We start from the raw sequence: 16,497 nt of genomic DNA on the forward strand, positions 1-16,497 counted from the left end.
CAGATGTTCGCATCAACATGACGGTTAAACCTGTATGCTAAGATCTAAAGGCATGAAACGATTGACAAGAAAGTTACTATAATGCTACTCCCATTAGTGTCTTTTTCTATTATATAAATATGTTTAATTCTACTCCCATTAGTGTCTTTTTCTATTATATAAATATGTTTAATTCTACTCCCATTAGTGTCTTTTTCTATTATATAAATATGTTTAATTCTACTCCCATTAGTGTCTTTTTCTATTATATAAATACATTTAATTCTACTCCCATTAGAGTCTTTTTCTATTATAATTCTACTCCCATTTGTGTCTTTTTCTATTATATAAATACATTTAATTCTACTCCCATTAGTGTCTTTTTCTATTATAATTCTACTCCCATTAGAGTCTTTTTCTATTATAATTCTACTCCCATTAGTGTCTTTTACTATTATAATTCTACTCCCATTAGTGTCGTTTTCTATTTTATAAATACATTTAATTCTACTCCCATTAGTGTCTTTTTCTATTATAATTCTACACCCATTAGAGTCTTTTTCTATTATAATTCTACTCCCATTAGTGTCTTTTTCTATTTTATAAATATATTTACTTCTACTCCCATTAGTGTCTTTTTCTATTATATAAATATGTTTAATTCTACTCCCATTAGTGTCTTTTTCTATTATATAAATACATTTAATTCTACCCAAACATTTCTTTTTGCCTCATTATTTAACATTGTTAAAGTTACCATTGCCAGGTTCCCTCATGGACTGACAGTGTTGTGTATAACGACCTACAAAGTAACATGTCCCAGTAACGCAACTACTTTTTTTCAGGTAAAAAGTAGTGTAACACGTTGCTATTGAAAATTTGGTAATGAAACGCAACTCCTTTTTCAATTCGGCACAATGTTACTTTTCTCAGGGAGAGACCTGACAACTATTACATACAATTTTTTCGCCCAATTTTTTACGCTCTAAGAATTATGTGCATGCTTCAAACGGTCGGGCATGGTCAAACACACTCTTTTTGATGTAAATACCCAGTAGTCATCCAGTAGTGAAACAGCTGTGCCTGCGCAATAGTCACAGGCTCTTATTTCACCTCGTTTCATCGGGTAACTAAACAACAGTTGGACAAAAAATGATAACCCTTATGTATTTAGTGTTCACCTGTTTGCCCATAAGACGTATGGAGGCTATGTTATTTCATACTGCTTGGTAGGGCTTAGTGGTGGTGTTGAAGCCTATAGTAGTCCAATGTTTTCTTGTCAAGTGCTCTGTTTGTGGCATTTTTTTTTTTTTTTTACAACAAAGAGCACAAAAGAAATACCTTTTATGTCCTCCATAGTAGAACTTTATGTAGCCCTACACATTTAAGAACAGATATGTGGTTCTGCCTAAAGTCAAGCAACATAAAAGTAACGTAAAAGCAACGAGTAACGTAAAAAGTTAGTTTCCAAAGAGGGCAACTAGGTAAATCAGTGGTTCCCAACCTTTTTTGGCTCATGACCCCATTTTAACATCATAAATTTCTGGTGACCCCAGACATTCAAAACGGAGATATTTTTTTCCTAAAATTAATTTGTTTTTGATCATGTAATAGTTTGCTATACTATGTTGCAAATAAAAGTTAATTCTAGATGACATTTAGTCTATATAATGTATATTATTATGGACGGAGGCAGAAAAGCCAGGCGTAGATTACTGCACAAAGTGAGAATTTTATTTTCCTTGGTCAGGATATGTACAGTCAGTCCAGCTTGGATTTACAAGGCTGACAATTAATACTGAACAAACAAGAACTCAAACTATGAATTATGAAAGAGCTGCAGCATCTGAAACTGACCACAATGAACATTTGAAAGATAAACAGTACCACAGTGCTTCAGTTTCAGCTTCACAGTTTGTCATGTCTGTTATGTATGTGATTGTCTCTCTCAACTCACCATATATTTTCAGTAAGTAATTTTTTATTTTTTTTAATTTTTTTATCAATTACTAGAAATTTCCGGCAACCCCATTTGAATTCCAGGCAACCCCACGTGGGGTCCCGACTCCAAGGTGGAAAAGCACTGATGTAAAGTAATGGATTAAGAAGTAACAAGTAAAAAGCAAAAGTTACTTTTTAAAAGGAACTTCTAAGACTGCTGACTGATAACTTTTTAAAAACATGTATTTGGTCTGAGCTGTGGATTCTTCTTTATCGTCAGTAGAGTCTTGTTCCTGTGAAATGAGTCGTCCAGGTCCAAACACAGCACCTTGAACTGATCCAAACCACTGGAGATGAGAACATTTCTGTGTAATTGTTACAAAATCTTTTCCCATAACAGCCCAGGATCTACTGGCACATCCAAGGTCTCCAGTAGACTCTGAAAAAGCAGACATTCCTCTTTCATCACGGCGACAGGACGGAGTTTCGGATTTTCATCTCAGATTGGCAGAAAAACTGGGACTGAAACAGCGTAGAGGTATAAAATCTAATGTTCACATACAGATATATCTGTTAGCGCTCTTAAAAACTAGATTCCTGCTTTTTATAGCATTCTTTCATGCAGAGGCAGACAGCTGGATCCACCCAGACATGTGGACTCAGGTCCTGTTTATCTGAGCCAAAGGTTCAGATCCAAGATTTAACGCTGAATCTTCCATTTTCAATTGCTTTATTTTTCTTCTCTCTTGGCTTATCTTATTGTAACTCCTCTTTTTATTCATCGTTTTCCTCATCTCTAGTGGCAGAAAGTAATAAAACGCTGTGTTAAGGGGCACTTCTGAGGTACTTGTACTCTACTTGAGCATTTAGATTCTATTCAATTTTATGTTATTTTATCCCTCCAGTCCACTACGTCTCAGAGGCAAATACTGTACTTTTCACTCCACAGACAGTTTTGGTTAATTGTTTATTTTATGAATGGATTCTACATCAGTGATGTCCTATAATAAGCAGCGTGTAGTTGGTTTATATTTCAGATGTCTGGCTTTATTCATTTAATTTTAGTGATCTTCCTACCTCTATTCTTAATTTAAATCCACTTTTTGGTCTTTTTCTCCCCCTTACCTTTAGCGGTAGAAAACACTTACTTAAATACTACACTATGGTACACATCTGAGGTACATGTACTCGACTTGAGCAGTAGAGTACGCTATTTTAGAATTCTAGTCTACAACATGTCAGGGACTAATATCATAGCTTTTATTCCACCACATTTGTCTGACAGCCTTAGTTCATTTTCAGATGAGGTTTGATATCATGGGTAATAGAACACAGTTTCAAAGCTTTGCCTCTTTCATTATCTCACAAAAAGCAGCGTGTGGTCACCTCACATTACAGATGTTTTGAGTTGTTAACAGCTCCAACAAACAGTGATGCTTCCATTTAAGCTTCTCACATGGTTTCATTTCAATACGTTTTCTATTTATCCAGCATCTCAAGGAAAAAACATTTAAAAAGAAAACAGATGAGTGCAGCAGAACTGTTTTCTTTCTTCTGTCCTCTGTCGTTTATCCCATGTTTAGAGGTTTATCTGATGTCCCTGCTAATACAACAGGATATAAAATCATTCAGTTTAGCTCCGCCTACAGCAGATTACACAGTAACAGTACATTACACTAACATTTTCCTAATTATGTACCTTTACTTGAGTAGAATTTTTGATGGATGACATGTAATTGTATAGTTACATGTGACAGAATGTGATTTGTAATTTAAGACTATGTCCTCCACGATTGCGAGTCTTTGAGTGATGTTGTGCAATCATTCGCACCATTCAACAATCCACAAAGAATGCATTTGATTCCTCTTTGCAACAAGAAAGAAAATCAGAAAAAGATAGATAAGGAAATAATGACCCACATAAATCTAGTCTTTTCATATTTGGTGAATACTCTACTATGATATGTGTTAGCTAGAACTGTTGACAAGTTAATACACGTATTTAAGCTTACAGCAATATATAATGTAACATTTTTAGAGGTTTATTTGCTGCACTAAAGTTTCTAGAGTCACTGGTCTACTAGTAAAATGCCTCCAGAATAAAAGTCGTGAAACTTTACCGAAGAACAAAAGGAAGAATAAGTCAAAAATACTGGTTGGCTGTAGTTTCCATGATACAGTCTTGGGTCAAATGTGAATTTCTGAGAATTAATGAGAGAGTGGGTTTTACTCAAAAGGAATGTTTGTCTCAGAGGTACCAGATCTACTTTAAAACACTGTCTGTACATTCACTTTCAGGTTCTTTCAAGTGGACGATTGATAAATCTATTGTATAAATATACATAAATCAACATATATGTAATAACACTTAATCATATACATTGAAAGTATCAGCAAACCAGCACTTTTCCAATTCATCTTATTAAAGTATGCAAGATGTAACAGATTTAAATTGTAGACCAGGGTTTCCCATTGTCTTGTTTTTTTGGGGTTTTTTTTTGTTTTTTTTTTGTTTTTTTTGTTTTTGTTTTCTCTGTAAAGTCTTCTCTGACTGTACACCAGAGGGCGCTGCAGCTCCAAACCCTGTCAGTTTCAATTTCAGTTTCCTGCTGGTATTCCAACCATATGTCACCTAATTACACACTGTATTCTCCTGCCATGGATGATGGTATGCTTGTTGTGGAAAAAAAAAAAAAAAAAAAACTCAGGAAACTGAGCCGGTTTCCATTTGTAGAGCTGGTTGTTTTCTTGTTGCAGCAGGGCACATATCTTTGTATATAATGACATGTTATGACAAACTGTGGGTGTGAGAGCAGCCAATCAGATGGAGGCATTTTAACAGGTGTGTTACAAACCGATACATTCCTTTTATCAAAGTCATCTGCACACACAGTCAACACTCTGGTATCATTAAATCAGGTGTGGGCGAGAGTAATGAAGAGGAACCTCCCACGATGACTATCTGTGCTGCTGTCGAACATGGGCTGAAGAGTAAATCAAGAGGAAGTGACATCACTCACCACGTCCTTCTGGAAGTAGATGAGCGCTCCGGCTGCTATCTGAGCGATGAGGATCAGCAGGAGGCAGGTGAAGTACTGAGAAGGGAGGGATGTGAGATGACACATGACAAACTCATCAAAACATATGTGGTGATTGAAAATTTTAGACACCGAAACACTGGAAGATGAGGTGTCCCATAACTCAATGTCTCATATATTCATTTTGAACAAAATCAATGTGTAGGATTTAAGTCAGGTTTCCGTCCACACTTACTGCAAATTATTACTGAAATGTGCTAAAAGGGAAGTTTTTCCCCGCCACTGTCACCAGTCACAAGTGTTTGCTCCTGGAGGATTCTGTTGGGTTTCTGTAAATTTGATTTGATTTTGATTTGATTTGATAAAGCACTTTGTGACTCTGTCTGTGAAAAGTATATAAGTATACTATAAATAAAATTTGCTTACTTACTTACTTACTTACTAAAGAACATTCAAATTTCTACGTGTCAGTATTGTGAATGCTCCTTTTGAAATGAAACAGGTTAGACATTATTGGAAACTCTGCAAGATATGCAATAAAATAAAACTTCCTCACCAATGTAACATAATTTACAAAAATGTTTTAAATGGACAATAAAGCTGGAATGCCTTAGTTAAATCAACACTTAGTGGTATTTTCTGATCTCAGGAAGAAAATGCTATTGATTTAATACTTAACTTTGATTCAATGCAGTGAAAGCAGCCTCATAGTGAACAAAATAAGAACAATGAGAATTATTTTTCATCTCTATTATTTTTATTCTCAGCAGCTGAGGGAGAAAATGTCTAGACATGAAGTAGATCTGAGGAGACAAAAACATACTTAATAACCATATCAGTTAAGAATTTTTGAGGCTTTAATGGGTGATCAGAAGGACCTGATGATGTCCAGTGAGCAGGTAAACAGATCCAGGACTTAATTTTGTTCCCATTTTAGTAAATAAGGATAAATCGAAATAATTTTAAGTGACAGACAATATAATGAAATGTAAAACGGCCTCTCAGCATTAGTAAAAGTTCATACGCTACCCTATACAAACATACTCTTCCTCCTACATTTTCTATATTTAGTTGTTAAACTTCTGTGATAAACAGATCCAGGACAAAGCAGCTACAAATTCTAGGTTAGTGGTGTTTTAGAATAGTTATGAGGAACTTTAATGTCTGCTTTACTTTCATGGTAACACACATTCTATATGTGCAGACTGAACTGTAAAGCACAAAAAATACACCAACACACAAGGGAAAACCATAAACTGTATAACAGAGGTGGATGTAGCCACAGTGACGTCGCCAGTTGGTTTGTGGACTGATGCTTTGAAGCCTCAACTTTGGCGTTTAACTGGATCTGGACGAGAGAGTGGAGCTGGAGAAGAGCAAGGACCGAGATATCACTAACTTTCGAAACACATTAACCACATGGACTAATCGCTAATTTCTGCTTCACAAACATACCTTTATGTTTGATGACAGTAAAATCAGCCTTGCTTTATATATATTTTAACACACCAATTAGTGCTCCTAGGCTAGCTAACAGAACATATAATCAAATACCACATTAAAGTTGCTGTGCTTCATAGTCTTTTGGGCATCACTGCCTAAAAATTCCATGATGACCTTTCCACATATTGTTATTAAAGTGGTCTGAGAGGAAAAATAAATTCTATCTATTTCTCTAGATTGTGTTTTTGAGTTGCAGAAAATCTACCCCGGCACTAACATGGGGATTTTTCCCAACATATATTTTCCTCATTTGTTTTTCTCTCCATACAACCATTGTTTTACAAAATATCTGTTCACAGTTAAATACAAAACACCTACATCCCCCAGCAAATGTTTGGACAAACTATTGTTTCATAAATTGTGGCCTTCAGACAATAATATTGGATGTAGCACATGCAGAGACGTCTGTCGTGATGTTGAATGGCAACAACGATTAAGTACGGTATTGAACTAGTTTTTGAAACAGCACTAGTATTGATATCTGTTTCCCAAATACAGTCCTAGGTAAAAATCCTAGGCCAGCATTAGGTTGTTGGTTTACTAATGTTATAAAAATCACACATATACATTCCTTAGTCTCTGTAAATCTGGATACATGAAAAACACATATGTAACCTTTTAGTTCAGAAAATATCATTGGGATTTATTGCATTAATTTTCTGATGTTTGATACCATGTTTCATTCAATGTCAAACATTTCCAATTGTTCAGCTTCTTCAACAGATATTTGAGATCAGGATGTGACGGATCATTTCCTAACCTCTTCATTTTCCACATGGATACAGGAGTTTACCGTTTATGTGTGGATGAGAGGCCCAAAACATAGAGGAAAATGTTAATTTTGCTAAATATTAGTATTTGTGTGGAAAAGGCACAGGTTTTTGCCATATAGGTACAGGGTTAAACATATGATTCACAGATCTATGTAGTGATCAGTGTTAAGATCTGCTCAACACTGACTTAGAAGAATGGTTTCACTTTTCCAATGCAGCATTAAACATTGTCAGGTCATCTATTATTAGTTATTTGACATGGTGAGAGAGATACAGAAGGTTTATATTTCACATTCTGGCTCTTAGCCCCCACTTTCAGCTCCTGCAGCTTTGATGCTAACATTAGCCAAGTTATGCTAACAGCTCAGGTATTGTTATGAAGTACCAATGAACTTTATTAAACATTGCCTTGCCCCCTGTGAGATCTCAGCAGAGTGGAAATATTGTTATTATTATTACTGTGGTGGATATGAGTCTACAGTCTAGTTTTGTGATGTAAATGTTTCATGGTGTACACCTTTTGCTGAGGTAGTATGTTAGCGCTAGCATTAGCTCAACCTTTCCTCTTCTCCAGCTATAATTATCTGCTTATTTCTGACTCCTAATCCAGTCACATCACAGTGGCTACATCCACTTCTTTTATAAAGTTTGTAGAACTTTTGCTTTGGCTTCATTTTCACATTTGGAAGTTACCCCTTAGGGAAAACTCAATCTGTATCAAACTGATATGATGCAAGTTGAATGTAAAATCAATGAGTCAGTCAAATGAAACACTTTCACAAATGAAAGTTTAAGATCTAATATAATGAAACTACTCCATCTTATTAAATGAACTCTTTAGAGGATATACAGTCCACACAGGCCGACTCACCAGGCCTAACAGACAGCGGATCTCATAAATGGCCCCGAGACAGCCGAGGAAGCCCAAGAGCATGGAGAAAGCCCCGACTCCGATCAGGATGTAGCAGGCCACCTTCACAGATGTGGAGTTACCTGTTATGAAAAAAAAACAATAAAACAGACAGTGTTCAAAAATATAATTTGATTTTTCATAACACCTAAAATTACAGCTTGTTGGAGAGAATGTGGAGATGTCAATGTAAATCATGCACATGTCTTTGGTTATGTCCTAAACTTGCATTATTTTGGGATAATATATATTCAACAATGGTTAAGATATTGGGTTATGCAATCCATAAAACATGTTTGGTGATGTATTCCAGATGTATTATTGGTAATAATTTAAGAAAAAATGATAGATATTTTTTTAAAATACTATTTGCAGCCTGTAAAAAGGCTGTTACCAAAAAATGGTGCAGATTAGAACCACCTACAACTAACGACTGAATACAGATTGTGAACAGAATATTTGAAGAATCTGACCCACAGATTGAGGACTCAAGAAGAGCAGTGTCATGATAAATGGGAGAAATGGACGATTTTCATTTCAACGTCACATTACTAAAACCAATTGTTAGTCACAAAGGTTTTTTGTGGTCAGTGTATCCCAAATGTCCCTTATGTTTGTTTTGTAATGTACAGAAATCAAACAATAAAAATAAAGTGTAAAAAAAAAAAAAAAAAACAGACTGTGTTCAACTTGCAGCTATCAATATTAATAGGTATGTTTTTACCTCCTACCCAAATATGCAATAACATTTTACATTTGAGTCTGTTCCAGCTCATCGAAAAGTTTATTGTTGACTTGAAGACAAAATTCACTGCATTAAAACAATTCGGCAAAGTGAAAATCCACTGCACACCCTGGAGTATAATCATTTCTCACTACAGAGATAAAACACTACTACAGCTTTATGTGTTAATAACTGTTGACCCTTGAGAAAATATTTCAGAGGGTTCAGAGAGAAGTGAAATTCGCACACAATTAGAAACACAATGATGATGTAGGGAAAACACAGGAGAATTGTTCCATTAAATATGGAATACAAACAATAATGACAAAAAGTGAAACAGAAAAATTAGCATATACTGATCTATGAAATATTAATGGTGAGTTACATAAAGTACTAACCATTAAAATGCTGCTCATAATAATATGATTACATAACACTGCACACTGAGTCTGGATACTTTGGCATTCTTGTACAATAAATACTTGGCTTCAAGGCACATCTGCAGGAGTCAAAGTCAGGAGGAGTTATTTTTACTTTTATTTAGTTGAGTTGTTCCACCGTATAATATGAAAGACAATTATTATGTCAACAATAAATTCATTAAAGGGATTTCCACAGGATGTTATAATGTTAAATCAGTGGTTTCCAACCTTTTTTGGCTCATGACCCCATTTTAACATCACACATTTCTGGTGACCCCAGACATTCAAAACAGAGACTTTTTTTTGCTAAAATATGTTTTTGATCATGTAATAGTTTGCTATACTATGTTGCAAATCAACGTTAATTTTAGATGACATTTAGTCTATATAATATATAATATTATGGACGGAGGCAGAAAAGCCAGGTGTAGATTACTGCACAAAGTGAGAATTTTATTTTCCTTGGTCAGGATATGTACAGTCAGTCCATCTTGGATTTACAAGGCTGACAATTAATACTGAACAAACAATAACTCAAACTATGAATTATGAAAGAGCTGCAGCATCTGAAACAGACCACAATGAACATTTGAAAGATAAACAGTACAAACATTACCACAGTGCTTCAGTTTCAGGCTCACAGTTTGTCATGTCTTTTATTTATTATGATTGTCTCTCTCAACTCACCATATATTTTCTATTAGTAAGTTGTTTTTTTTTTTTCTATCAATTACCAGGAATTTGAGGTGACCCCATTTGAATTCCAGGCAACCCCACACAGGGTCCCGACCCAAAGGTTGAAAAACACTTATGTTAAATGTTTGTAAAAATCTTCTATCGCTCAGTCAAAGCCATGCAAATCTGCACACAGTTGCATGAGGGAGCAATCTGAGCTCTACAAACAGCCTGACATGGAAACAAGCCGAACATGTGTGGCTGTGAAAAATGAAAGGAATCGGAAACAAATGTGTTCTACAGTGCTCTTCTTCTGGTGTGTGATCAGAGTCCAATGTAACGCAGGAAGCTAAAATAAGACTCCAGCTTCAGATTCAAAGCCCACGGTGGGATTTGGGGAACTCTTGTAAGCGATGGAGTGTGACGTGTCAACGATGAGAGTGAGGCCTGGTTTAATCGGGTTCATAGATGTTCAGAAATACAACTACTCAAATAAGTATCGCATAGATTCACAAAACATTCAGACAGAGCTCAAACATCATGATCTGCAGAAGAGGCTGAAGCTTCAAGTCTCGTACTGGAAGGAATACATCACTGTGCGGATGTCTGCCAATACCCTGCTGTTAAAACCTGAACCCCCCTCAAGCAAGCGTTTGGCAGAGTCTCCATGGCCTCAAGGAAACATGGGATGCCCCGGGGGATCAGTGAACCAGGGCAGGCAGCTCACAGCTCCAAGACCAAGACAAAGAGAAACTAGGGGAGTTTATGATGGAAAATTAGGCTGAGGAAGGGGGAGGGGTGGTGACGCAGGAAATGAAAAGCTGCATGTGTTTGCGTACCCTGACACACATGCATACACGTGTGCAGAGTCGACCTACAGAGGCCAGACTGACAGTAAAACACTGATGCAGACAAGGCTTGAGGACACACAACGTATATATTTTCCACTGACAGTTTAACGTTACAGGCCTGTTTCTTATACCTTTCATTCAATAGACAGTTTTAGGCTTTAAAAAAAATCTACTTATGAATTAATTGACTCATCTTTACAGCTCATGTTTCTGCCCCGTCAGCTTCAGCCCATTAATAATGAAATTTGCTGACAGTGTACATCTGCAGGCTGATCAGTGTGTGTATAGGGTTTAAATATATACTGTACATGTTTGTTATAAAAGACAGTTAGTTTTGGAAGTTGTGTGTATCTATGTGAATGCATTTACTTTGACTTGAACATCCTGGTTAGATTTAGATTTTTTAAGTTCATGGGTTTTGTGTTTTAAACATCACGAATCTGGATCTAATCCTAGTTTTAACAACATTCAGTCTTGAGATTCAGAACTCAGACTGAATTATATAAATCCCTAAGAGAAATTCATGAGCCCTTAAACTCAAAGAAAAAGGAAAAATAAACTCAGAATCCGTTGCATGTATAAATCTTGTTTTTGTCTGTTGCCTAAAATGGTTTTGATCTCAGAATTAGTGCCTTGTAGTGGTTTTTACTCAGACTGATTTCACACAAGTGTATGGCATTAAATAATGGATGAATCAGTGTGACATTTTTAATAAGCATATGAATGCTTAAGTTATGGCCAAAAATGTGTTTTATGAGATCACAGTGATCTTTGACCGCCAGAAATGAGTCAGTTTATCCAAGTGAAGCTTTGTGCCACAGGAATAAAGCTGACATGAACCAGCGGAACTCAGTGAGTCAGTGTGGAACAGCCCTGAAGTGATGTGAAATTACTGTTAACTTGTTTGAAGACAATAGAAAACACGCTCATAAACTGCTTTAACTGTGTCTGGATTCATAAACTGTATGTCCTCCCTAATCTCTGTTCCCTCTTTCCCTTTAAATAACAGCACAAACAGTGGTGTGGAACACAGAACTGAAACAGACGGTGTCAAAGTCATGTGGATTTGATGTGACACAGATGAAACAGAGCTCGGGTCCTGTTTTGCTCCGACTCAGCTCAGGGTTTGTCCAACCAGGCCACAGCAGCACCAGGCTGACTTCATTTCTCACATGCTGCACCAGGCAGCTCATTGATTCATCCTCAGATCACTGCGATCATCTGTGAGCCTATAACGGGCCACTGGCTCGCATCAGAAAATGTTCCATTGAGCATCAATACGTCTCATTTATGTCGTCAACACAAAGCTAAACTGTGCACTGTACTTTAACTCTGTGCTTCGTGTGCTTTGTGTCGCTGTATGACCGCATTTCGATGAAATCCCTGGACTCACGATGCCTGTGCACCCTCCCCTCTGTTCGGCCAGACTGGTGATGTAGTGTGTGTCTGTGTGTGTGTGTAGTGATGAGTAAGGCGGTGAGCGCACTGGGCTGATGTGATGCATGCTGATGCTGGATGGAGCAGAAAGGGCCCAGTGTGTGAGGGGAGGACACCTGCGGAGCGGCCACAGACCACGGACAAATGTCCTCAGTGACGCTGCCTGGTCTGCCACAAACACACACTCATCCCATCCCACTGGCTGTCTCTCTATTACACTCGCTCAATGTCTGTCTGTATATTTGAGTTCTCTGTCTTTCTGTCAAACTGACACTGTGGTCTTTATCTTCATCTCTCAGACTCCGCTCTTCTGTCAGTACTTTAGTTAAAGCAGGAAAATCTTCAATGACATCTAACAGAAAATACACCCGTAAATTAATTCATTAAAGTAGAGGATCCAGTAGTGCAGGGGTGTCAAACTCATTTTAGTTCAGGGGCCACATTCAGCTAAATTTGATCTGAAGTGGGCCGAACAGTAAAATAATAACATAATAATATAGAAATAATGTCAACTCCAAACTTTTTTCTATGTTTTAAAACGAAAAAAGTAAATTTACATTCCGAAAAGGTTTACATCTACAAACTATCCTTTCAAAAGATGTGAATAACATGAAGAAACTGAAAAAAATAAGTGTAATTTTAACAATATTAAGCCTCAGTTTATCATTTACACATGTACATTATAACTTACAGATCACAGTGGATCTACAAACACACAAAATTTAATAACAGCTGAAATATTGTTAAAATTGTACTTACTTCTCTTGAGACATTTCAAGTTGTTCATATTTGTTCAGGTTGTTCACATTTTTTGTTTTAATGTAAATACATGAAAATATTTACATTTACAAAGAGAAAAATTTGGATTTGTCATTATTTCTGTTATTATGATAGTATTTTACTGAATCCTGCCCACTTGAGATTGAATTGGTCAGAATGTGGAACCTGAAATAAAGGATTGTTAATATCTTAGTGTAATTTTTGCATTTCACAAATTCATCCCAGGGGCTGGACTGGACCCTGTGGCGGGCCGGATTTGGTCCCCGGGCTGCATGTTTGACACCTGTGCAGTAGTGGGAAAAAAAACAGGACACTTTACTCGAGTACAGCACTTCAGGTTCAATATGAGGTACTCTGCTTGAGTATTTCCATTCTCTGCTACTTAATACTTCATCTCCACTACATCTCAGAGGTTAATATTGTATTTGAACTCCACTATGTTTGTCTGACGGCTTCTGAATACCAGTGAAATCTCCTGAAATCCTACAGAAAGCAGTGTTTTGTCAGCTCATGTTTCAGACATCTGAGTTTAGTCTTTTTTTTCATCCTGTCTCTGTGTGTTTGTCTGCCCTTTATCCTTACTTTAACTCAGCTTGTTCTTTTTTCCTCACTGTAGTTGCAGAAACTAACAAAGAACATCTACTGAAGTACCAGTTTGACATACTTGTATTTAACATGAGTATTTCTAGTTTCTGCTACTTTATGATTCTACTCCAGTGAATCCCAGGGGCATGTATTGTCCTTTTTACTCCACTACATTTGTCTGACAGTGATGCGAGGACTTTGTACAATGGACAATAGAATGAGATTTTAAAATACAGCACATAATTAAAGATTAAACCACAGTTTTCCAATGTTTTTGATGTAGATCTGTGTTCTTACAAAGAGTAGTGTGGTCACATTTGTCTATCAGCTGCTAAAAGCTCCAACAAATAGTACCTTCTCCCTATAAACTTCTCTCATGATTTAATTTGAGTAAAAGGTTCATCCAACATGTTTAAGATTATAGGAAAAAACAAAGTGAAAACAGATGAGTGGTTCAAAAATCTGAGATTTATCTAGTGTTCCTGTGAGGAGAATGAAAATTAAACAGAACTAATATGTGACAGCAATGTTTGAGGGCAAGGGTGAACTTGTGGCACAAAGTGATGTTCCCATTACAACCGTAACTTAATTTAACCCATAAAGACCCAGTGCCACTTTTGTGACTGCTCCTAAATGAATTTTTCTCCGTATTTAACCTTTCTTAAGTGATTTATCACCATTTATTATAATATTATCCTCTGTATTTTGCTTTTTTTTTTTCAGTGAAAACCAGGTATTTTCCTATATTTAATTAACTGATCATGTAGATGTTCATTAAAGCTGAGAGTAAGTTCAAGGGTTTTTATATCAGAAACAGAGAAAACTGAAGAAAAAGTGATGTTTTCAGCAAAGATATCAATAACTGAATGGAGAAACAAGTGTTTCCATCTACTGTCATTTATCAAACTCTATGGGTTTTACTGGTGAATCACTCAGCGTTTTTACATTCACTGTGGAGCCTCTGAATGTCCAAATGGGTCATAAGTGATGACTATAAAAAGATGACAAACTGCATTTTACACCAATTGTTTACATGTATTGATAGGATTAGTGAATCAACAGGTATTAAACATTTCAGATCAGTCGATGATTTTGGTTGGCAGTAAATGTTTGGGTCTTTGTGGGTTAAATGGTGGGATCCTAAAGAGTTAAGTTTGTACCCGGTTGCGATGTAAAGTAAGAGTCATGTTACAGATATAATATCCCTGAACCAATATGTTCCAATTAGTCACTAAATGCAGCATAAATACAGACTGATGTTCTACTTTAACTGTCCATGAGCAGCTTGGTTTGTTTAGCTTATGAGCTAATGCTGTGTTTACATTATGAAACTGTTCATTGCGAATGCAGCTTTGTGGTCACTGCTGTTACTAATTTATCGTTATCCTTACATCACTGAGTTTGCCTTTGTGAGATACAACATGTGGAATGTTCATGTGTGTGTATCAGATAATAAGTTAAACATCCAAACAGTTTATACCCCTCACAGATGTTTGCCAGGATGCTAATAGCAGTGGTTTGTCCCAGTAGATAAAGGACTTGATCCTCTTTCGCTGCCTCGCAGTCAGAACAACTCATCCCTGATCCTACACGATTCACTTTTCCGCCATGAATATGTTGACCCAGATGGAAGCCAAATGTTAAGTATATTTACTTGTATGTTTAAAAGTTCCTAAACTAGGATCACCGTCAACAAACCCACGTCAGTCTGGATCAGCAGGTCTGTGTCAGATATCTAAATCTTGCAGATGGGTGTCAGGTGGAAGTGGGGAACTGTGGTGTGTAGAGGAACCTTATTACTGAAGATGAAGATACAAGCTTAGGGTTGTGTGTTTAGTTGATACAGGAAGGAGGAAAGCGATGGGGTGAGATAAGGAATCACATGTCATCAAATGAAAACGGTAACCTCACCAATGTAATGTCTGTTAGTGTGGTTCTTTTTTTTTTTTTTTTTTTTTTTTTTTTTTTTTTTTTTTTTTACAATTTAATGCTCAATTAAATTTCAAAACTCCTTTTTATTATTTGTTATACTTTTTTGGTCATATTTCACATTGATATAAAGCTAATTTTTGTAAGGTAATGCAACAAACATGGGGCTGTAACAAATTGTTGATACACATAAGTATCATGACATTATGTCTTGTAAGATATTAATTTCTCAACAACACTAAGTTGATCTTTTATTAACAGTTTATGAGCAAAGATTGATGCTGACAATGACTGAAATAGTAAGTAATTTTTTTTTTTTTACTAACATAGTATGAATACTGTAGTGTTCTCTTTACTCTAGATTGTTTATTTCAAATAGGCAATTGATTCTCCAGGTATAAATACATACCTACATCCATTGCATGTCTGAAAGAAATACAAACTTATGGAGGTCCTACCCCCTTTTTCTATTCTTATATAACTCAAATAAGCATATTTATATGCATGTAACTTAAAGTTTCATTGTCACTGAGCAGATCCTTCAAAAACAACAAAAAAACTAAAATGAAAACAATATAATATGACATGATAGCGAGTGATAGCAACAACACAACCCTGTTTGAAAGCTCAATTCTCTGTCCTGTACACCTCCAAAAATGATTTATACCTTTTTTTTTTTTTTACACTGCATTACATACACATAACTTTCATAACTTTAACTGCAGCTCTTCTATAAATTCACACCACAAACTGAAACACACATGCACTTCAAAGCAAGATCTCAAGACAGTTTTTTTTTTTTTTCTTTTTTAGCCCTTCTCTGTCTACTGAAGTAAAAAAATATTTATAAAAATGGGGATTATGCTGTCGGGGGCCGACAACAAGGGTATTTCCCCCAAAAACCCCAGTCCTCTGCCATATATAAATCTTGCCCCGATAACTGTTAGGCA

At 36.1% G+C, this 16,497-nt stretch overlaps 1 protein-coding gene across 2 annotated transcripts in view; it reads right to left on the minus strand.

The window, feature by feature from the left end:
• The window catches only part of LOC115414115 (CD82 antigen-like), a 63,569-nt gene that overhangs the window by 6,179 nt on the left and 40,893 nt on the right, over positions 1-16,497 (minus strand). Inside the window, exons 4-5 of one of the 2 annotated variants that reach the window (XM_030127332.1) lie at positions 8,106-8,227; positions 4,932-5,015 (exon numbers count right to left, since the gene is read on the minus strand). In XM_030127332.1, coding sequence (XP_029983192.1) covers positions 4,932-5,015; positions 8,106-8,227 — 206 coding nt within the window. The remainder of the gene's footprint in view (positions 1-4,931; positions 5,016-8,105; positions 8,228-16,497) is intronic. The other variant, XM_030127340.1, reaches the window with a different exon arrangement.

Source organism: Sphaeramia orbicularis, chromosome 3, assembly GCF_902148855.1.
Source record: "Sphaeramia orbicularis chromosome 3, fSphaOr1.1, whole genome shotgun sequence".
Classification (NCBI taxonomy): domain Eukaryota; kingdom Metazoa; phylum Chordata; class Actinopteri; order Kurtiformes; family Apogonidae; genus Sphaeramia; species Sphaeramia orbicularis.